This window comes from Alosa pseudoharengus, unplaced genomic scaffold, assembly GCF_046254945.1.
Source record: "Alosa pseudoharengus isolate Yale_2024_CS ecotype anadromous, Long Island Sound unplaced genomic scaffold, YU_APseudo_1.1 YU_APseudo_1.1_scf_1, whole genome shotgun sequence".
NCBI classification, from domain to species: domain Eukaryota; kingdom Metazoa; phylum Chordata; class Actinopteri; order Clupeiformes; family Clupeidae; genus Alosa; species Alosa pseudoharengus.
Window position 1 is genome coordinate 53,690,199 of NW_027468564.1, and position 24,001 is coordinate 53,714,199.

At 42.0% G+C, this 24,001-nt stretch overlaps 1 protein-coding gene across 1 annotated transcript; it reads right to left on the reverse strand.

Moving 5' to 3' along the window:
• Positions 1-291: 291 nt before the first annotated feature.
• Positions 292-23,308, reverse strand: LOC143133206 (uncharacterized). Its single transcript, XM_076292975.1, has 5 exons — positions 23,216-23,308; positions 17,378-17,500; positions 2,193-2,262; positions 1,420-1,743; positions 292-1,105 (listed from the first exon to the last, which is right to left on the reverse strand). The coding sequence occupies exons 3-5, from the start codon at positions 2,260-2,262 to the stop codon at positions 744-746; spliced, it is 756 nt and encodes a 251-aa protein (XP_076149090.1). The 5' UTR covers positions 17,378-17,500; positions 23,216-23,308; the 3' UTR covers positions 292-743.
• Positions 23,309-24,001: the final 693 nt, after the last annotated feature.

Below are 24,001 nucleotides of genomic sequence, written 5' to 3' on the forward strand. Positions count from 1 at the left end.
CCATTTTGGAAAATGGCCGCCATTAAAAATGGCAAATCAGGCAGATTTTATTGTATTGGTCTTGAGCACATACATGCCTAATTTCATGCTTGTATCATAATATCTTTGGTGAATTCTGAGCAATAAATCAATTTCTAGGGTCTTTTTTGGCGGCCATCTTGGAAAATGGCCGCCATTTCAAGTGGCCAATCAGGTAGATTTGATTGTATTGGTCTTGAGCACATACCTGCCGAATTTCACGCTTGTATCATAATTTGCACGATTTTTCCTGTAGCCGCTCTACTACTACTCCAGTAACCTCTTACTTCCCTTGCGATACTGCATACAGCACACAGATAAGAGCTGAGAGCGGCTCTTGGTCTCTTAAGACAGTATGAGAACAGACATGGTAGCAGTTCATAATGTCACGCTACTTACTTGCCTACACATCAGAACCCTAGTTATTTAAAGCTGCACTACCACCGAGCACCCTCTCATCGAGTTTGTGCTTGTCAGTGCGCATCAGACTGCCCCAGACTGTGATTGACAGTCAGATCTCACACAGCCCTGCTCTGATTGGAACAGAAGAACCGGGAGCTGTGGATTTTTGCAAAACAAATAACAGGCTCTAGGTGGAGGTAGAAGTGCAGTTTCTTTTCTAAAACCGGCTGATTTAGGTTGTTCTGTCGGAGCATAGTGTTGGTTTCAGTGAATATGATCAAAAAAATCTGCCAACTGCCGCTTTAATGTACAGTGCATAGTTTTTACAACAGAATGAGTGCTGCTGCAAAAAGGGCCACAGTCGTCCTGGTGCCTCCATAAGCGCTGGAGCTCCCTCTGACTCCCTCTGGATGCGTCATCTCTTCACGCGTCCTTGTGCTGCTGAGGTATCTCCCAGAGCTCGGGCTCCATAGGGAGCAGTTTAGAGTGGAGTGGGGTCGGTGGAGAAGCGTGCTGGTGATCTCATAGGTGCCGTCCTCGTCCCGTACGCTGGGGTGGGCCACTGAGGAGTCGGTCAGGTTCTTGGACCCCTGGAACCAGTGGATGTGGGCCTCTGGGTAGACGCCTCTGGCGCGGCACGTCGAGCTTCCATCACGGCTGTGGACATGGAGACTGTGGTGGCACTCTGACAGGTACAGAAGTAGAGGAGCGAAGGAGGAGGAGAGGAGGTAGAGGAGTTACACTCACCAAAGAGCGGACAAGCGTTTCTTTGATTTCAAATCAATTTCAATTACATATTAATTTCTTTTTAATTTAGCCCCAGAACAATTGACTTTGATGTCTCAAGTTGCTCTACAGAAACTAGTTTAAACATCAGTATCCTTTTCTATTGATTAACATCTGACAGGCAAAATTCACCATGTTTTTTTTTTAATGACTAATTTCACAGAAACACCTTGGTAATGCTCAATGTATTTAATGTATGCATTTTATACCAACCTTGTAATTTCAAGTGTGTGAATGCACTCTTTATTCCTAAATTGGAGCGCAGCTTGCAGACATACTGCCCCTGGTGGATTGGTTTTGTGTGACGAATGGTCAGGACCAGTTCTTGGCCTTTGAAGACACAGTTCACTCCGTTATGGGTGCTGAGGTGCCCATCCTTTAGCTCACACAGAGCTGTCTTATTGGGAGCAAACCAGGCAAACAGGAAGATGGTGGGCTCATCCTGGGAGGTGATGTTGCAGGACAAGGAGGTGTGCTCATGGCAGTGAGGGCTCACTGACTCTGTAGTTCTGAGTGTCATTATCTCTGTAATAAGAACTATTTAAAAAATTAATGTTAAAGCAAGAGACCAGTTGCTACAGTTAGTTAAAGTCCAGGCACTGGACAGGGGAAGTCTAGGTAAATGTACAACAAAGCTATCTAACTGAACGTCACTGTTACATACTCTCATGCAAGTCAGTAAATTGGACCATCATTGTATGTTGACTTCAGCATGTAAAATGCACCTAAATGAGAGTAAACTCAAGTGTGAGACAAAAACATGTTTTACAGGCTGTTTCCAAAATGGTCCTGGACCACATGGCTTCTATTGTTTATAACTTTCTAGACATTTAGAGACTCACTAGAGTCAAAGGCTCTGGTTTATTCATTTATAGATTATATATTTATTGGGAGAGAAATACGTTGTTCTTATAGCTTGTAAAAACACATAATTATTCTGACAAATTCATTTAACGTGGAAAGGAATTCAGAGAAAGGTGACTTACCATTCTCCGATCTTGCTAAAGCAAACATAAGAACCCAGAGCAGGGAGGTACACTTTTGGATGGTCTCCATCTGCAAAATCCATATGAACAGGTTCAGATGAATAACACACACAACAACACACACAAACTCACAATCAGACAATTAATAAAGTTTAGATATCTAGAACTCACGTTCATAGCAGAAAAGCACACGGCACCTAGAGTTTGTTTTCTAAGGTGGCTTTATCATGCTGCTATAAGGAAGTGTGTGAGTCATATACTCACTGAAAGTGTCCTGCTCACTATCACTAAGTAAATATTCTATGCTGTTTTATGTCTTTTAATTATTACTTTTCAGACACTTTTAAACTATTGCCCTTTTATGCTTTTATCATATATTATCTTGTATGTTTTATGTTTTCTTTTTTATTATTTACTTTTAAAACTATTCTTTAATTATTGTCCTTCTAAGCTTTTACTAGCTATTACTGTTTGACAATAGACAATAAACAATAGCACATTGGGTCACAGAGCCACACAGCAAAGAGCAAAGTCCACAGATCCATAAAATGAGTGACGGATTAACCATCACAGACTTCCCCATTCCAGTCACAGACATAGGAACGAATGAAGTCTTTCTTTTGTCCGATATATTCCGTGTGCTGTCGGTAGGGGATTCTCACAGTGGCAAATCAACACTATTTTACATTACACAACATGGCACTGGATACCACAAAACACAGTTGACTGTGCATTGCACATACACTGCCAGTAGCCTGAATGCCCAACCAAAGAACCAATGCAAAAAAAACACCAACAAAGCAAAAAGCAGCCTCACTAACAGAACAGCGTTTGTGAGCATTTCACTTGGGTTATCGAGGAGGCACTTCCCTCTGTGTTTCATCAATTAGGCCATAACACCTCCAGAGGGCTCAAAAACAGTGTCCCTATCAATAACTTGGCCTCTATTTCAACATTTTATATATAATGCTAGCTAATGCCGTCTAACTGAGGTTAGAGGGTAACTAGTGTTGGGTAAGGTAATACAGTCTTAGCCTGCAGGCTAACTGGTGTTGGGTAATGAAGTACAGTCATAATTAGCTTGCAGGCTAACTGGTGTTGGGTAATGTAGTGCAGTCATAGTTAGGTTGCAGGCTAACTGGTGTTGGGTAATGTAGTGCAGTCTAAATTCGTCTGCAGGCGGTGTTGGGTAATGTAGTGCAGTCTTAATTTGTCTGCAGGCGGTGTTGGGTAAGGCAAAACAGGCTAGTGCAGTGTAAATTAGCCTGGTTAGTGCTGAGTAACCACTTTTAGCTGTGCTGGTTTATGGTCCAAGTTTAAGCGTTGTGCGTTTACTTTTTCTTGGAGTAATCTGAAGCTAATGCCATGACTTGGATGACTTAGTGTGGGTGGTTCAGGGAATTTAGGGAAAGTTCGCTGTCAGAGAGCGCATACGTTTGGAGCCAGTGCCACTGTTGACAGAAGCAGCTTGAGGCCTTGTGGAGACGAGGGATTAGTCTGCTGGATTTGCCAACGTGTTTCTACCTCATTATAATCCATCCCTCTAGGGGTCGGCTGCACCGCACCATGGCTCAGCACCTCCCCTTACATCTTACCACTCACCCACCGCTCTCTTTCTCCCTCTCTCTCTCTCTCTCTCTCTCTCTCTATATATATATATATATATATCTGTTTGTAGTAGGCCAACTGGGCTCTAGGTTTTGAATAGAGCCCCTTTATCATGACTCTTTATCAGGAAACCTCCATGCTCCATACTCTCAAAAATGTTTTATTAGGGCTGTAAAACCTCATTTTTCTCAGCTACAGTTTTGTTAGTTATCTGTTTCACATCCACATAGCTGTCAACCATTACACCATTATCTCTTTGTCCTCAGTTCAGTCATATACATCGAAGGCACTGTCAACTTTAAAAACTTTAATAACAGAGAGACTGTCGACTTTCACTGTCACTGAGCTAATAATGTATCAGAATGCTGCAAAGAGTTAAACTGAATTGATTTGGCCATCCCAATATTCAGATGTCCGATATTAAAAGGGTATTGAATGACACGGCACTTCACTGTGCATCCGGGCCCTTTTCTTATTGTTATTCATTTGTCTATACTGACCAGTGGACTAAACATTACATAAAGCTGAGCTTCATTTGTGATGGGCTTGTTAACGGCCTTCAGTCAAGAAAGAACTCGCACACCAATGTTGCCGATGCAAATTTTAATCTAATCAGTGATGAAAAGTGCAGAGTGCTACCAAAGTGCAAAACGTTTTTTGGTCCCATTCAGACCATCATTAGGGCAAACAATCAAAAAAGGAGAAACGCCCTTAAATAGACTGCATTAAGGGGGAAGAAAGCTGACAAGCAGGACACAACCCTTTCCCCAAAATACCATTCCTTTTGACCATGGCACCATGGCCGTGTTTTTTTTCCCAGTGAGACCAGTGATTCAAACGGCTTTTCTTTTCCCCTTCGGCAGACCCAAGACCCACATCCCACACCTTGACACGGCTCAGCTCTTGATGTGATAACAGCTTTCCTCAACCTTTGCTGTTCTATGTCTCCACTTGCGCGACAGGCCTGCTGCTCGGGCTAGTGTAAAGAGACAGGTCAGACCACCATTACCTCCACTCCAGCTCCCACACTGAGGGCAGTGAGTGCAGGGTGGGGGTGACAGTCTCTGAAGGCTTTGTCCATTAAGCAAAGGGCAACCAGGCAATCAGCCCTCATCCTGAGCCCCACTAGCACTGCCCGGCTCCCTGTAGGGCGCCAGATATTTCTGGAGATGGAGTAGGAGTGAGTGTAGAAGCACAACTTCCTGTTCAGAGTGTCAAGCTGTGAAAATGTTTTTGCACAAAATGCATCATTACAATAGATGTAATATAGACCAATATATTTCTAAAGTGCTAACTAGCTAACAACACTAAAACAAGCTCTAACATTCAGTTTTCCTTTCCCTATTTTATTGTTTCTGTCTCTTTGTGTTTGCACTTTGTTGGGACCTGTGTGGACCTGCATGGAATGTATAACTGTAATCTGGGGGGAGTGTTACTGTAATGATTAATCAGGAAGTCCTTGGGGGACTTTCCTTAAGACTTCTTGAGACTTGTATCAGGCACAGGAATTCCTGCATAGCCATGGCTGTTTAAGTTGGCAAGGAAACAGTGTTGACATCATCTAGATCCTAGATCCTGATGTGAAAGTTTATTAATTAGACAACCTGAGCATTGCATGCATTTCCATTATTCAACTCTTAGAGCGTGTTCTCTCTCTCTCTCTCTCTCTCTCTCTCTCTCTCTCGCGCGCTCTCTCTCTCTCTCACACACACACACACACACAAGCTAAAACCTTGCCTAGTTTCTAGCTAATTCAGTGTAGCTGGAACTGCCCCTCCTACTGTAAGGTTAATGAAGTAGGTCCAGCACTTCCTCTTGCAGGCGAGATACTTTGATCTGCGCTTGTGCACCTTCTCCTGTCAGATATGAAACTCAGAGCATGTTAGGCAAAAGAGACCAAGTGAACCATGGTGATACTTCATCTGTCTCTCTGCCCTAGGGGCATCTGTCTCTCTGCATGGGGCTAGTTAGCTCGGGCCCGCTAGTACACAATCATTTCACTGTCTAATGGTGACAGAACATTGTGGTTGAAGAACTCAACACATGCATGGAAACTGGGTGAGATACTGTACAATGACCTGCTGAGGCCTGACACCCCAAGAAGAGAAAAAAAGAAAACTAAATATTTCCACAATATCTCAAAAACAACACCTTCAGATCACACCGGGCTTCCCTAGAAATTCAAGTGCAAAGCAAAGTTAAACACTAAAATGTCTCATTTGCATTTGTAGGGAGTAGGGGCAATTTATAATATAATACAAAATATACACTGAAAAAAAGATGTCATAAAGCATAATGAAAACAAACTCTGATCAGTTATGGCCTCCCTAGGTCAGTTCAGAATGATCAGAGCTGCACAAAAAGAATGAAGGCTTCTATAGCCTCTATAGACCCTTTCAAGAGAGTTCCATTATCAGCATCATAATTGGCCCCACAAGACTTCCTTTTTAACATTCCGGGCTCTATCTTCCGTGCGGGCGCAATTGACTTTGTATACTCGCGCGTTTGTCTTTCCTATTTTGCAGTCAGCGCATATTGGAATTTTCCCTCCACAGGTACATGCCTGTAAATTAGGGAATTTGATTGCGCCCACGGGGGCGGTTCAGCGAAAAGACGGGGCGTGTTCCGGCGCAAACGTTCACTGTTGATATTTTGCAGTTTCAGAAAACAATTCCGCCACAGATCAGGAACTCCCTGGTCTAAAGTCTGTGGCGAAAATGCAGATGCTATTTTAAGGGCGCATGCGTCATTACTAGAAAATTGCGTGGAAACCGATTGCCTTAAACCATTCTAGTTTTTACAAAACATAAAAATAAACATGTTTAGTTGTGTCAACTAACAACCTTATGTTGATGCTGTAGACAAATTAAGCTTACATTAGTAGTCTTTACTAAAAATCTTTAGTTCACTGAACTTATTGTTTCAGAAGTTGCAGTTGTATAAAATAACTAGGTTAAAATGCATGTTAACAAATTCATTAAAATATGAACTAAGTTCTGTAGATAGGCCTATTGTTTTTTTATTTTAAGATTAGGGTACTGTATTCATTTAATTGTTTTTATTAAAAATTGAAAAGAAATTCATCACAATGTATAGGAATGCCTTTTATTATTGATAAAACATGAACAAACAACATTTAAACTCATAAATATTCCACATCCGCTGTAGATGAAGAACCTATAAAAAAAAACATAAGAAAACAATATTTTAGTCCATGTTCATTTACACAGTTGAAATAAAAGTTTGTTATATCACCTATGAATGCAACAAATAAGTGAATGGACATCGGCTAACATTAGCCAAAAGCTAACCAACATGTGCTGCTATGGTTAGCTAAAACTGTTTACAGACAGAAACACCTATTTCAATGATAAAGTCTAAATTAAACTTAGTAGCACCAAGACAAGTATATTTACACGAAAACATATGTGATATTGTTATAATCTGGCATACACACCCATTGGAAGGTAGCTACCATGAGCTAACTGTCCGAAAGACTACTAGCAGCTAGCATGCTAACAACGGAGCTAATGTTACCTTACTTTTCTCAGGTTAATGTAGGTTAATCACGTAAACAAACATTTAGCTAACTATTGGTCAAACTGAACATAGTTTTCGGTTATTTCATCAGAATTTTAATTTTTCAACAAGTTCATCAGAAACTTCACCCACCATTTGATGTAGTAGCCTATTTGTCACAGCAGCACGAGGCATGGAGTCATTCATCTGGACTGAGAAGCAGGAGGAACGGTTGATGGGCAGAATTTTTTTAGACCCCTCCTCTGCCTTGCAAAAACATAACATTTATCGTTGTCTCTGCTTAACATGATCAGTGCACTGTATATTTCACTTAAATAGTACAATCAACTCATTTCTTTTAGTTATGACATAGAGTTTTCACAAAACACACAAACATTAGTAGTGACCACCTAACATATTTATTACAACTAAATCTGGGTTTAGAGTGTACAGACACCTCCGTGCACAGACGGAAACATTCAAAGCCTTGATAATATTTGTCCATTTCCCGGTTTTGTTCGTGCATTGGTGACCTAAATATTTAGTAGCCTATATAGTACAACATCTACATGCAATATCTTTACAACAACGCCTAATTACGACCTATTAATCTGGACAACTTTATAGGTTACAGCCCTATAAAGGCTAAAGTTACTTTTAGTTTTGTTCCAATTTACCGTTGTGTAAGGTTTTAAGCACCAAGCTTTGCTATGTTCCCTCCATCCTTTCGTTATTTTCAAAAAACGTTTTATATCCATGATGGCCTTGAAGTCTTGAGTTAGTGAATTAGCTTAAATCAGCTTTTCATGTGCTGTTAACCAGCAACAGATAGTACAAGAAAGCAGCAAGTATGGTTACAATTTCTGTAAAATTTCTGTAGTTGCTGCATCCATTCATTGTTATTCTCTCTCCTGCTCAAATAAATGTTGTGCGTGAATTAAGTTGATGATAACGTGTTTACAAACTCTGCTTTACAGAAAATATTGTAAATAGTCTACTGTCACGCAGTTAATGGGATACTGTGCAGAGTTGAAAGTTAGGTCAACTTAAACGAAGCCCTTGCTTGGCCGCCTGTGCTGCGCAACGCACACTTAGCTCCTCTCATCTATACAATGTAGTTCCCATTTCTGTAAACCATACATAATTTCAAAGAAAAATATTACCACTCGATGGAAATCAGTGTGGTGTCCATGTGAAAAAATAGGCATAAATCTAGCGTACACATTTTCACGAATCACTGATGTGTTGATGACATAAATTAGGAAATGTTAGAGGACTTAAGGAGACGTGATGTTGAACTGCATGCCGATGCCATTTAACCCAAATGCCCCAGCGGCAGCACGGGAGAGAAGAGATTAACTGACAGAAGATATGCATTGTCTATAGAGAGGTAATGTTAGATTACATTGTACATTGCAAATATATCACCATGCATTCATAACCTCGTGATTCAGTGAGAATGATCCCAAAACATCGGAAAGTATGTCTTTGTGACAATTCTGTATTACATTTTGTCAAGAGGAAAAATCAATAGCTAACTGTTCCCAACTGAACAGTGATTATAGCGCTGTGAACGCTCCTGGCTGCGCCTGGCAAATACGCCACCATAATAGCAATCAGCTATGGAACAAGCGTGCCTGTTGTTAAAGGGAATGTGAGATGATGCTCTGATTGGTTTATTGCACGTTACGCCCAAACCACACCCATGATTAATGTAGCTACTTCAGACCACCCCATTTTAGATTTGCGTCGGGCGCAACAGTCAATATCCCGCCGGTAAAATAGCATCAGCGCCCGAGATCCGCCCACAAAGTCACTTGCGTTTTGCGCGAAGACACTTCCGTTTCAGACCATTAAAATAGGGCCCTCCATATGTTATCTTAATGCAGAGGAAGTAGATTGGGGCCCAAATAGAATGTTCAAGCATTGTTTTTGTTTACCTTGTTGAAAGGGTCCATAGAAAAGGCAGACATATGGAGCACATCCCAGGCTTTCTGTACCCACATCTTCCACTAAGTGTCATTATTGCACCACCAATCTGACTGCACCACCTCCACTGGGCTGCCTGTGCTCCTGATGTGAGAGCTCTGCAGCACTATAATGTACGAGTTCTGCCTTCCTCCCTTAGCACTCAGGCATGGCTGGTAAAATGACTGGTACCTGCACAGCCATGTCTGGGGGGACTAGCCCTGCAGGCTGGCCAAGTGGTGACCATCCAGGGAGACCGTCCGCCATCCAGATCTGGGTCACCTCTGCTTTGCGGCGCTCATCGTTAAAAAGCTCTGAGGCCGACCTGCTCGCTTTGTAAAGAAAAGGTGGGCGGTTTTTACGAGGGGGAACACACACAGAGACTACTGATGGTAGCAGTCAGGCTGCACAGCACCGGCTGTGCATGTGGGAAATGTGCGTGTGTGTGTGTCTGGGTAAATGAGAGAAGAGTAGAATATCAAGTGTGCAGTATAAACTCCGGCTTCCTGTCATTGTGTTTGCAGGCCAGTGGTTTGGCAGATGGCCATTATGGAAGGAAAGGCCAGTGACTGTGTCACCACACTGTGCATCAGGCCAAATGCTTTTTCTGTTTGCACCTGGGATGTCTGTACATAGTGACAGTTGGCAGTAATCATGACACACACACACACACACACACACACACACATATAGATGCGTGCACACACACACACACACACATACACACACACACAAACGAACACATTTTTGTGACAAGAATTACTTAGACATCTGGGTTCTGTCTTTACATCAGAGCCTTGGTCTCCAGGGAAATAATATGCATTCTGGCAGTATCACCAAAGATCCAGGAAGTCATAGCAAATAAAGAACTACATATCTATATCCAGACAACTACATTACAAAGTTCCTTCATATGCGCGCACACACACCACAAACATCTCTCTCTCTCTCTCTCGTACTACACACACACACACACACACACACCCACTGGCTGTTTGCTGATTCAGTGTTGCCAAAGGCAAAAGAAGTCCCCCCGCTCGACTCCTACCGCCCCACCCCCCCTCCCTTCCTCAGGTGAGACCCTTTGATCTCCACTTGTGCATCTTCCACTTGTCAGACAACAAGCACTATGCAAATAAAGAAGCAGGAGACAAGGAAGCTACAATAGCACTCATCTCTTCAGAGCAAAGCTGTGCAAAGCCAACCATATCTGGGGGGGTGGGGCACAAAACTAGTGTAGCAAGAATATTTATAGAAAATAACTTTGAACTTCCTGAGTAAAAAAGTAGGTAAGTAACAAGGGGAAATGTCTCACTTAGTATGTGCTAAGCAAACAGAGGTAAGTTCTATGTTGATGCACATCTGGGATCATTAGAATGTTTGTGTTGTGTTGGTGGGCACAGAACTTCCTATGAGGAAAAAGCTTTCTTCCTGATGCCCTATGAGGAAAAATCTTGCTTCCTGACACATGCTAGCACTCAAAGGGTTTTAGCCGTGCTACTTGCACCCCCACCTCATGGGCACAATGGAGAAGTTGTGTCCAATGCAGGTTGAAGACTCAATTCACGTTATTGAGGCGGCGGACATTATAAACCAAAACGGGTCTACAGGGTACACAAACCATAGGATTGTTGTGTTCTACGCACTCACAAGTAGGTGGTGAAAATGCATTAATGATATAGTCAATATACCCTGTAGCCTCGTTTTTCTTTGGTTTACACAATGGCCGCCGCGTGAATAACGCGAATGACTTTGTAGAAAGATGGTGCCTTGCAGCCTGCACATTCACTCTCACCACATCTGACTCCACACTGGTCTCTGTGTGTGATAGTCATGGTGTTGTCACATCGAGGGGATTTAAATGAGAGCAGCACATGTGCATTAAGTGTCCTCAGCGCCACGCTGACAGCTGAAACGTAATGCTGTGGGAGCTATGGATTTTAAAGTGCCGTCACCACCGCGTGCAATAATTCCGGTCATCCCACTTGTAATCCTCGCTAATCACCGGGGGAAACGGACCTCTGGCGGATCCTTGTTTCCCTTTGTCTCGCCTGTAAACGCATTTGATGTTTCGCCGGCGGGAAGCGGCCTAATCCCAGGGGCGGGAGGCACGCGCCGCTTTGATGTGAGCGCAACTTGACTGTTTAACGCGGGGGGTTAGCTCCCGTCGTTATAATAAGCTCGAGGCAGATCAGGACACACTTGACAAATCTGAAGAGTAAATTTCTCTCTCTTTCCCTCTCTCTTTCTCTCCCACTCTCTCACAGAACAAATATACCTGCTAAATGTATGCACAGTCATGCAAAATCTAGCATGGATGATGTTCTCAAGGGAGGAATTAGCTTATTGTGTTTGTGGACACTCCGCGCCAGTCCATTGACCATGTCGTTCACGCTAAACATCGCCATCTGGATAAAACGCAAATCCTCCGTGGAGGGTCATTTGGAGCTCAAGAGCCATCTATTCACTGCAGGTGCAGGTGCTAGCTAGCCCACGGGTGTTGTTTATTCCCAGCTGAACCAGAGATGAACCTGGTAGTGAGCGAGTGCTCAGGTTGGGTTGTCTCGTGTCCCATCTCCTCATGCTCTCAGTCCTCCTGCGGTGTTACACCTGCAGAGATAATTACGCTGAAAGGCTTTTTTTTTTTTTTGACTGACAAAATGCAATGGGTACTGAAAATGGGTTCATGTTCTCGCACTCAAGTTAGCTATTCTACATCTGCTCTGTGATTGAGCACTTTTTTTTTTCCAGGAGGCGTTCACACAAAAAGCATTGATCCTGTTCGTTCACACAATGCAGGGTGTAATCATCCGCACTTGGACGGCAACGAAATCAGGGAGAGAGGATACCCCCAACTGAAGCTCTGCGCTGTTAGCGTCTGTTTAGAGTGCCGAAATGAGATTTACTTTCCGTGCTGCTGACACCAACGTTTTTCTGTGTCTGAATATCTGCCGTCTTGTGATATTTTCACTGTCCCTTTTCATCTTTATTATCCGCCAAGGTTTTATTGTCTCCTTTTCAGTGCTGCGGGGACATGTTTATTGTAGAGGACACGTCGGCTTTGTAAGGCAAATGGAACACACCGCCTTGCCGCTGACGGGATTTAAGAGGCCCTTTTTTTTTGCTTGTTTTTTGAATTATGCTATGAGTGAGACTCATGAGTAGGTCCCTCTGCATGTTGGGGATGTTCTTGGAAATTTGTTTTCTTCTCGTTTGATGTGCAATCACTCCTCCTGTGGCATCTAACTGACACTTTAATGAGGTGTAGTATTAATAAATGGCGTTTATGAAAAAGCACCAGTCAGTCACCTTGACAGGTGAAACAACACTGACCCAGCCAACATGCTTCTCTCTGCCTGTTTTCTACACACTTTCTTGTCAGAGTCCTCTCACTGGGGTCACCCATTACTTGCCCCGCTGACTGAACTGTATGTGGTTCGATTTGACATTGTTGTCACCTCTCTGTGGTTATGAAAGACAACAAGATAGTATGGTATTTTGGCAGACGACAAACAATTGTAGCTGTTGCTACTGCAGCTGAATTTAAACAAAGTGGTTAGTGGCCTGGCAGGTAGTCTGTCACCTGTTGCAAATGTTTAAGCAGAGGGGGAAATGGGATATGTGAGGATAGCGTCGAACACAAGCAAATAGATCACTCTGACTGCCTCTGGGGTAGAAACTCATTGAGTCAAAAACAACTGCAGGGGAAAGCTTCCGCACCACGTCTGACAGAGTCAAAACTCAAAAACAACACCCGGAGCTGCATGGCAAAATAGGCTTAATTGAAACCCAGTGGAAAAGAAACAGTTTTCAGTTGACAGCTCATTTCACAAGGTAACTCGGATGTCATAAATAGACACCAGCAGAGAGACGAGACATATTTCAGCATGAGATTCCTGCATCCATCCATTCAAATAATTCTTTAAAAGCCTTTTTCACATGTTGATCCTCTGTCCAGGAATCTGTCTGGACTTATTTGACAGAAATCTGAGCATCCTGAAGTGTGCGCAGGATATCCGCTAGCTTGGCCACGCAGCACATGTTGGTGAAAGTGGACGATGAGAGAGCGCAAACGTTGCCCTCAGGGGCATCAGGAAATACCACTGTGCCGCAATGGCAACAGCGCCCTGGGTCATCCCTCTCAGCTCATCACAGAAAGAGAGCAAGGGAGAGAGAGAGAGAATGAGAACAAGAGAGACTGACAGAGAAAGAGAGAATGAATGATTGAAACAGAGAGCAAGACACTGAGAGAGAGAGAGAGAGAGAGAGAGAGAGAGAGAGAGAGAGAGAAGAAACATTTGGATGGGCCTCTGAGCCATGGTTGCAGATAGGGGACAATGCATGCCCCCCCACCCCCCACTCATCAACATTGATTTTTTTTTGTTTTTTGGTTGGCACCATGAAAACCCACTCAGGCATCAAAAGACACTCCTGCATGATTTATCCCTTTATTTATCTGAGCCAGAGGGGTATGCATCTTAATCCCTGAGATGGTGGTGTGTGTGTGTGTGTGTGTGTGAGTGTGTGTGTGTGTGTGTGTGTGTGTGTGTGTGTGTGTGTGTGAGACCACATACATAACTACCACTAGGTGTGCACCACAGTTAAAGGCTTCTATCAACACCGTCTCCGGCATGACTCTCGAAGGAGCTATGGAATTCATTTCAACTCATGCATTCACATAACAGCATTTATATTTCACATACAGTAGTCTCAAGGTTCTTTACTAAGCTTAAGACTACATCCCTTAGAGGAAGCGCATATAGTTCCCATTGTATTTTCTCAATGTTTTCGATTAGCAGGAACTGTAGTCTTTGCAAATCTGAAGAGTAAATCCATCGAGGTTCCATCGAGTAAAGCCTCAGCATGCATTGTCCACTAATACTGACCGAGCTGCTGCATTTACTGTCCTTCTCTGACTCTTTCAAGCAGACTCTATTTCTTATTTTCATACTCACCTACTGGCTAATCATACTTTATATGTACACAACACTTAAAGGAAAATTCCGGTATTTAGCACTTTGAGTCCCTTTTCTGGTTTGTTTTGGATGAACTGGAGTGGTGGACACCGACATTTTGGCATGTTTGTGCATGCCTGTAGGCAGCCACTCTGAAGTAGTCAAAGGCGATTCAAAACGAGTCAGAAAAGTCGAGACAGTACCAATCGTCAAAATTTCGGTGTCCACCACTCTAGTTCATCCAAAACAAACCAGAAAAGGGACTCAAAGTGCTAAATACCGGAATTTTCCTTTAATTAACTAGTTATTAACATTGTCCTTTTTTATGTCGGTATGTCTATGTTGTAAGTATGTCTACTGTGTAATTACAGTTAAGGTCCGTTTTTGTCACATGTCACAACGTAATACTTGTGAGGAAAGTACATACTATTATTCACTACTTATGTAAGTATTTATATATAGAGAAAGTACATACTATTTTTCACTACTTATGTAAGTACTTATATAGAGAGAGTTAATATGAAGAGTGTGACTTTTGAATGCCAGTTCCACTTTCATGGTTCACATTAATATACGAGGCTCACAATAACCCATTAATGTGTTTTAACAGGAGGATGTTCAAAACAGTCCGTCCTTGCAACAAGGTTTACTACTCCGTTAACATATTTTTTACACCTCCTGTTAGGGGTGGGTGATTAGCACATATCCTCAGACGACTCTCACAGCTTTTGGGTTTTATTTTGAGTCTTTTCCAAAATGTGAGAACACTGTGTAGCTCGTTAACAGGGAAATGTCATCGAGCCTCTGAATTGCTCTCAACAAAAGCTCTGGCCAGAATCATTAGCCTCTTCTGATGGCTCTAATAAAAGCGTTAGCCCTCGAAATTGATGGCCCTGTCCATTAGAAGAGCTCATTACAGCGACTCCCGTTCTACGGGTACGGTAATAAGAAAATGGCCTCCTCCATCAATAATGCTCTCTCTCCTCACCTTCGCGGTTCAGGGCTGCCTCTCTCTCTCTCTCTCTCTCTCTCTCTTTCTCTCTCTCTCAGTCTCTCAATGCGAAAATTGCACAGAAGTGTCAGTCATTAGCTACTTCGAGAGGCTGCAAAACCCTTCAGAGAAAGAAACACTCGACACTGACTGACAAAAAAAGAGTTAGAAAGTTTGTCAAAGCTCTTCAAGTGCCCCTGAACACGACTAATAATGCCCTGTCTCAGAAGGTGTGGACATGCAGTATGTCTATGTGGCTATGATGGTTAAGATAGTGTTGGTCCCCACCAATTTGGCTGGTGTTGGTTATATTGCAGAGGAAACATAAAAATGTCACCATGTTAGCAGCAGCATGTCCTTAAATGTCACCAGGGTCTCTGCCATGAAGCTGGTGTTGCTGATGCTGTGGCTTTTTAGTACAAGTGCTGACAGGTCGTAGGGATCAAGGAGAAATTACTAGTGCTACTAAGCACAGCTGTATAAACACGTTTTCAATATGGTTGAAACCACTTCCTCATATCAAGGATAAAGCTAAATGTAAAATCAAGCCCTCAAACTTCCTTGTGAATCAGGGTGGTAGTCTTTTTAAAGTTTAAAGTATGCAGCCAAACATATTATAATGATAATAAGAATAGTATTATATTATATTATATTTTATTATATTATATTATATTATATTATATTATATTATATTATATTATATTAAATTATATTATATTAGTTGACGAACTCCGGTGATATGCAAATTCCTTGCTAAAGACATTGCAGAGGACTTTATTTTAATCAACACTTTATTTTTATCAACACCATCAGGCCGTTTTTTAAAAATAAATGTTCCAATCAATGATCTAGGCAGCACATTTTCTTCTCTCTCCTTCATTTTACAGTCTAATGGTTACTGACTAGAATGGCTCGGGGTCAAAGGTCATACGGAATCGATTAATCTGCGCAATTTTTTAATCAGTTATTTTTTCTCAAATTAATTAATCGAAATTAATCAGTTATTTTGACAGCCCTAATTATATTATATTATATTATACTATATTATGTTATATTATGTTATATTATATTAAATTATATTATATTATATTATATTATATTATATTATATTATATTATATTATATTATATTATATTATATTATGTTATATATAACTTCCACTGCAGGAAAGGCGTCTGCTCAAAAATATAATCTAATGTCATCTCTTCCCACGACACACTCAAGAATGGGAAGTGCCAGTGGAACAGATCCTGTGTGGGGTATTTTTAGCTGGCTGGATGTATGGGGCCGCGGTGTGGGCCAACGCGTCTCTCTTGTCTCTACCCGGCTGGCACCTCCGCCACCATCGTGGCCAGTGGGCGCTGGATGCCTGTCAGCGTGATGTTTGCCCAGGAGAAAGAGAGGGAGAAAAAAGAGAGAGAGTTGGGAAAAGAGAGAGAGAGAGGACAGAGAGAGCGAGAGAGTTGAGAGAAAGAGAGAGATAGTGGGAGAGAGAGAGAGGCCTCCACTGACAGGCACACAGGCACAGACCTCACAGGCTTGTCAGTGGCTCTGCCAGGGTGGCTGCCATATACAGCCTCCGAACCCACAACAGGGAGAATAGCAGTGTGTTTCTGTGTCTGCCTGTGTGTGTGTGTGTGTGTGTGTGTGTGTGTGTGTGTGTGTGTGTGTGTGTGTGTGTGTGTGTGTGTGTGTGTGTGTGTGTGTGTGTGTGTGCGCGCGTGCATGTGTGTCTCTCTCTCTCTCTCTGTGTGTGTGTGTGTGTGTATGCGTGCATGTGTCTGTGTAAGAGAGAAACTGAGAGAAAGTTTTAGAGTGTGTGTGTGTGTGCCTGTGTGTGTGTGTGTGCGTGCGTCTGTATCCGCATGTGTGTGCAAGGACGAGAGGAGTGTGGGGAATCCAGGCACTGATGTCGGACCCTCTGACAACCGCTCTCCTCTCCTCTCCTCTCCTCTCCTCTGCTCACAAACCCAAACTTCCTACTTACTCCACATGACACATGCACTATCAGACAAACAAACAATAAACCACCGAGAGATCTGAGGGAAGCATGAGGCAACAAGAAGAAATGATGCACAGTGATGGAGAGGTGAAGGCAGCGGAGGAGGAGGAGAAGAAAAATGGACAGAGATGTTTGTACTCACAGTAGAAATGGAGGATGAGTGTTGAAAGCCTGGGAACTGCTACCTCCGTCTCACGCCATCTCTGTCAGATGAGAGAACTGCTGGTCCAGACGAGAGCGCCATCCACAAGGAAAGGAATATCCACTGGTTCAGCCAATGTAAGACAGACATACAGATAGACAGACAGAAAGAGAGAGAGAGAGAGAGAGAGAGAGAAGAGTGAGAGGAGTGAGGGAAGGAGACGAACAAATGTGCATTAATGAGTGGATGACTGGGGGCGTGTATAAACATGTGCTTCCCTCTTCCTGTTGTTGCTCTCTCTCTTTTCTCTCTCTCTCTCTCTCTCTCTCTCTTTTCTCTCTCTCTCTCTCTCTCTCATGGCATGAGGTCTAAGGGCCCAGTGCACAATTGAGTTTATAGAACCCCGTTCCCAATGAAAGAGAGGCGGCACAGTCTGTGGGAACAAGCGTCCTCTTATCCTTCCCAAAGCCCTTTGACAGACGGCCAAGAGATCAACAAGTATGGGCAATCCCCACCAGCAGCCATGACATTTACTGGAAGACAACATATGGTTTTGAGCTCATTGCAATTAGAGAGCGGTCAAGAGTCCAAGTGTCCTGGAAGGAAAGGTTTGGTGTTTGATCTTACTGGCCTGGAGGGAAATACCAGAGATGTACGGGATGCATGTATGCACTGTGTCTGCAACCTCATCAGTTATGATGGGCTAGTGCTAGTGCACACAGGTGCCATTTCATTTAGTTTGCATGTAAAAGATTGCTTGCTTAAGTGTGTGTGTGTGTGTGTCTCTCTCTCTCTCTCTCTCTCTCTCTCTCTCTCTCTGTGTGTGTGTGTGTGTGTGTGTGTGTGTGTTTGTTTGACACCGAGTGGGGGAGGTAATTAAAGTTAGATGTGTTAGTGAGTAATAACTTCGGCAATGAGTTATTCACATTAGCTTATCTTGTGCAAGCATAGGCTACACACCTGCCTTTGTTGGTATACAAAATACTATATCCTCCATTTTATCAATCATCATCAAATGATTTTTTCAAAATAGTGGAACTGTAATTGGTTATTGTTATTTGATTTATCTTTACTCAATCAAACAACACAACTGCAATTGTATTGAAATTATCTGAAATAATCATTAAATAACATGACTATATGTATATGTATATGTATATGTATATATATACTGTAGCTTCTTAACCTGTGCTGATTGTAGCACATTGAGAGCCTACAGCACCCTTGTTTCTTCTTTATAACAAATCCACTGAACAAGCCATCCCTGCACTCATATCCAGAGATGGCAAAAGTACTCACTTCCCGTACTCAAGTAGAAGTACAAATATTTGTGCTAAAAAATACTCTGGTATAAGTAGAAGTACTGATTTAACTTCTTTACTGAAGTAAAAGTAACAAAGTACAGGCTTGGGAATTTACTTAAAGTATAAAAGTAAAAGTAGTCTTGTGAATGACAACCATTTTACTGTATATGCAACGGTAGCCTACCTGGATCACACAAGTGTTACTAGAGTGCAAGAGTGCCAGTCTCTCTTTTTAAATCTTCCCATAACCTGTTGGGCCATTTCTAGGCTTTCCCCCCAACATTGCACTGCCTATGCTACTTAAGAGGGCAGTGTGTTCTTTTGACCTACCATCAAATGCTGGACATCTTTAGAAAGCTAAGATCATGTAGTTTCTTAGGAAGCACTGGCACGGAGTTACAGAGCCTAGAATATTGTTTTCTCTTTCTGCCGGATAACAAGCATCTCTGAACATCACATTTCAGTCCTCTAAGTCACTTGATATGATTTTAGAAACACACCTGAGTCTTAGCACCAGGTCTTGCAAAGCTGTGTGCAAAAGTAGATCAATATAGAATGAAAAATGAGTACTTTAGACCATTATTTGCCAAGGTATGCTCATGCATTTTGTAATGCCCTATGGAAACTCCCATAGGACTTTTGGTTACCCAAAATGCATACTGACAATAAAAGTATGCATTTCTGAGGTTTCTTGCAGATTATTTGGATGTCAGGTTCTGATATAGAATGACTACACAAAATGGAATAATTACACAAAGTCTCTATTTTTGCATTTTCTTTGTTGGCTTCATGGGTGTGTATACAGTAAGATGGACTATACATTTGCACAACTAATACTGGATAAAACAACATGAATATTTAATTCCTATGGATTACTGTGAATATTTCAAGACCAGGAATGTAGTGGTAAAATAAGAGGTGGGTGATCACGGTAAGGTGGACTGCGCCATGCTTTATTAGAGTTTTAGAAAAGGTATTCAGAACATGTTTGATGATGGTAGAGGTTATTGTCCAATGTTAACAATACAAAAGTGGCATTAAGTGGTTCATAGAGTGTTGAGTGTAGCCTACAGTACATATTGTTATTGTGGATAATACAGTGTGATTTTTAAATGTTAACAGTTGTAATTGGTGAATAAACTCCTTTGAGAGGTGGATCAACTCTAATAAGGGGTGGATAAACTATTTCTGAAATTTCAGAGGTGGGCTGCGTTTAGCCTCCACTACATCCCTGTTCAAGACCCAATGCTGCATCTTCTTATTGCTAAGGATATAGGCTACACTGCAGCTAGAAGTTAGGGAAGCACCAAAGGGGAGGAGAGGAGGAGGGCATTTTGGACTAAATTTACTTGAGACATACTGTGCTAACGTTACTGCCATCAAGGTGCAATGATTTGCCGCGAATGCCGCCCAAATCTGTCGAATCATCTTGTAGTGGTGCGTCAAGTGCAACGTCCTATATTCCCATCCGCTATTGATGACGCGAAAAATAATAAGGGTAACTCTACTGAATTTATTTGAAACTAAAGTAACGAGCCAGTTTTGTAAAATGTAAGGAGTAGAAAGTACCAATATTCGTGTTAAAATGTAAGGAGTAAAAGTAAAAAGTCGCCTAAAAAATAAATAGTAAAGTAAAGTAAAAATATCTGAAAAATCTACTTGAGTACAGTAACGAAGTATTTGTACTTCGTTACTTCCCATCTCTGCTCATATCAGAGGAACAGCTGTGTCTGAGAAATTTGTTAAAAAAAACTTTTTTGCTCGACAGTGGAGATCTACCCCATGGCCTACAGGTGTACTTCACAGCTGGGGAGATCACAATTTGTTCTGCCCCAGGGGTAGTAGAAGGAGTAGATGTATGTATGTGGTGGAGGTAGGGGTTGGGGGTAAGTAGGATAGCGGGTGTGCAAAGGAAGGAGAACTAACACTGTTCTTCATCTTCTCTGGCCTGAGGCTATCTGTAGTGATCTCATCTGCAGCCACTGCACAGTCCGGTGCGTGAGGATGAGGAGGCCTGACTGCTGGACAAAGGTGCCCGATTCACTTCAGTCTCACTCTCCTGCTCGACACAGCTCATGTGGTGTGTTTACACTCAGCCTACATTATGTTTACAGTACACTAGGCAGACTTGCATCTGACAACTTGTGAAGTAGACCACAGCTGAAGGAAAAAAGGATATATTCAAATCTTACATAATTCTTAACATATACATTATCATAGTTATTAGTGTTTCTTACAGTGTTAATGTGGAATTCAGTATTTTACATGTAGATAATTATATATGAAGGCCTGCATGTTTCTGACAGTGTTAATGTGGAATTCAGTGTTTTGCATGTAGATAATTATATATGAAGGCCTGCATGTTTCTAACAGTGTAATGTGGAATTCAGTGTTTTACATGTAGATAATTATATATGAAGGCCTGCATGTTTCTGACAGTGTTAATGTGGAATTCAGTGTTTTACATGTAGATAATTATATATGAAGGCCTGCATGTTTCTAACAGTGTAATGTGGAGTTCAGTGTTTTACATGTAGATAATGATATATGAAAGCTTGCATGTTTCTGAATACAGATTGTGGAATAGCACTAAGCTGTAAACTTTCCCACAGTCAGAGTTTGGCAGTAGTGAGTAGCAGAATTTGGGTGTGTCGGTCAGCACACAAAATACCTTTCATCCAAAACAAAATAATCAATTCCAGATGCTGTTGCGCTTCCCCAGTTGCTTTCGATGCATTCTATTGTCATGGTTACCTCATATCTAATCATTTGAGTTATTCTGTTTCTGTGTTCAAGGTAAAACGTCTCCTCTTGTCTGATTCATTCTCCCAGTCGAGCCCTTGCTCAGCACCCTTCATTGCAACAGAGTAGAGTTGCACTCTCAGCTGAAGACAACAACTCGACTTGTTGTAGTTCTGAACAGATGGCCATGTTGTTATACATTGTCTAAAAATGTTGGTAGTGTAAAAAACTATACGTGCAATAAACATATTTGCAGTGGTGGAATGTAACGAAGTACAAATACTTCGTTACTGTACTTAAGTAAATATTCCACGTATTTGTACTTTACTTAAGTAGAATTTATAGTGCATACTTTTGACTTTTACTTCGTTACATTTTACAGCAATTATCTGTACTTTTACTCCGCTACATTTCTACAACACCATCGTTCTTTTTTACGATACATTTTATGATCAGATTTTTTTTCTCTCTGACAAACAAGTTTGTTTTACCAGGGGGCGGAGTTGCTACCACAGATTCTGGAGCGCTACGTGCCCAGCTTCTAAATCTTTGAAACATAAGCTTATAGTCTAGACCAGGCAAAGCGTGAGCTTGTAGCCATCTGCATTCGGTAGGCTATATTCACCAGACCCATGGCTACACTGGACATGCAACTGTGTTCTGTGCCTTTCTCTGTCTGTTATCTGCAGCGTTAGGGCCTCCTCTCCGATGCGATGAGATTGCTATCCGCGGATCAGCGAAGTTACAGGCTATGCCCATGCTTCTGTCACACGTCTGATCATTTGCGCCACAAATGAATGGTAGACTATTATAGAACCGCTGGCAGAAAAAAACGTAGCATTTTCCAGATTAGGAAATATTTCTTAATTGTGTGTGATCAAATAAAGAGGCATAGCCTACAATGGGGGGGGGGGGGGGGGGGGGGGTGAAACTGAACCTAATCATAAAGACACCATTCTCAGCAACTTTTCTGTTCAATCAGCAGGCATTACGATCCACCCGACATTTCCCTGGTCTACCCCGTTAAACTTCAGGCTCTCGTGTTTTGCTGAATGATATACTCAGCAGATCACCCTAGTAGATAACCAGAATTACAGTCTCTAGAATTGTAGGTCAGAATGTAAACTGGGCCACAGATGGTAAGCACAATTGCATTAGCTTAAAACTATCTAGTCGAATATAGCCTAACCTAAAACTAGCTTAGGCCTAATTAAAATGCCACAGCCCATACTATTTTTTCTTTTAGAATATAGATATTAAGAGAATAAATCATTATGCAAATACTTTTACTTTTAATACTTAAAGTACATTTAAAAGCATGTACTTTTTACTTTTACTTAAGTAGGGTTGTCATTGTGGTACTTTTACTTTTACTAAAGTAAATATTTCTCTGTGTATTTGTACTTTTACTTAAGTACTGAGATTCAGTACTTCCTCCACCACTGCATATTTGTGTGCAGCCTTTTTTGGACATGGGTTAACTAAAGGTGGAGTTCCAGTCTACAACAGACTAATATACTTTACAGCTGAGCACTGTCCTGAATCAGAATTAAATCACTTGCAAGGATACCCATTGCAACAAAATTTCAGTATCAGTCTGTGTTACTGATAACTGTGATCACATTCACGCCTTGAAATGCCAAGAAAGCAAAATTGTTATGATAACAACTTTAATGTTTACCTAACATTGTTATCATGCGATAATTGTTTTTCACTCCCTGTCACATGTAACAGATTAGTGTATTGTTGCAGGGTGTTGGTATTGTCTCATTGAATCATGAAACACACTCACCCTCCCTGTAACTGGTCCCACACTCGTCTCCTTGTTCTCAGTGCAGTTGTTTTTCTCTCCTTTCCTCTCCTCTCCACAGCCCTGTCTTTCCCCTTCTCAGCCCTCCTTCCTGTATCGCTGCTTATCGCAGACACACATCAGACAAATAGTCAGGAAGGGACAGCGAGTGTACCTCCCCATCAGCCTATGACACTCCCATACTGGGAAAGGAAGCCCCACACCCGCCATAACGGGAAGGGAACCCCCCCCCCCCCCCTCGTAGCTCACCTACACTGCCATTGTTCAGCTTTACCGGCACCTTGGCTTCTCGCTTGGCACCGTTAAAACATGTCTAGTCAGGTTGGAGGCGTGGGGCCTCTCGGTACTCTTATTATTGCTCAGTTGCCCTGATAACAAACCACAGGCTGCTTTGTGTCAGCTCTAATGCCTATGATATACGATCAAACATTCCATAAGGATTCTGTCACTTAACCGGCACTTAATCTGTTTTAAAAGTTGACTGGTATGTAGCCTACCAGACACTATCCAAAGTGACTCAGCACCTAGCTGTTTGACCTCCAGAACTGCCCAGATCCCTTGGGAGTTGCTATAGCAACACAAATAGATTTTACACAATGAGTGTTAGAGATGCTCTACACATGGACATGATACAGACCTCTCCTGTGGAGAAGTAGGGCCATTTATTTCATGCTATTTCTCGCCAGTCCGGTTACTTGACATAGTTGCTTGACATAGATGAATGACTACACAGATAGGGGAACAGAGGGGAAGAAAAAGAGGGGTTGG

Coding starts and splice junctions, on each gene's coding strand:
- LOC143133206 (XM_076292975.1), bottom strand. CDS start 2,262: ATGGAGACCATCCAAAAGTGTACCTCCCTGCTCTGGGTTCTTATGTTT. Junction 1,744..2,192: donor TTTAGCAAGATCGGAGAATG/GTAAGTCACCTT, acceptor TTTTTTAAATAG/TTCTTATTACAGAGATAATG. Junction 1,106..1,419: donor CACACACTTGAAATTACAAG/GTTGGTATAAAA, acceptor TGTACCTGTCAG/AGTGCCACCACAGTCTCCAT.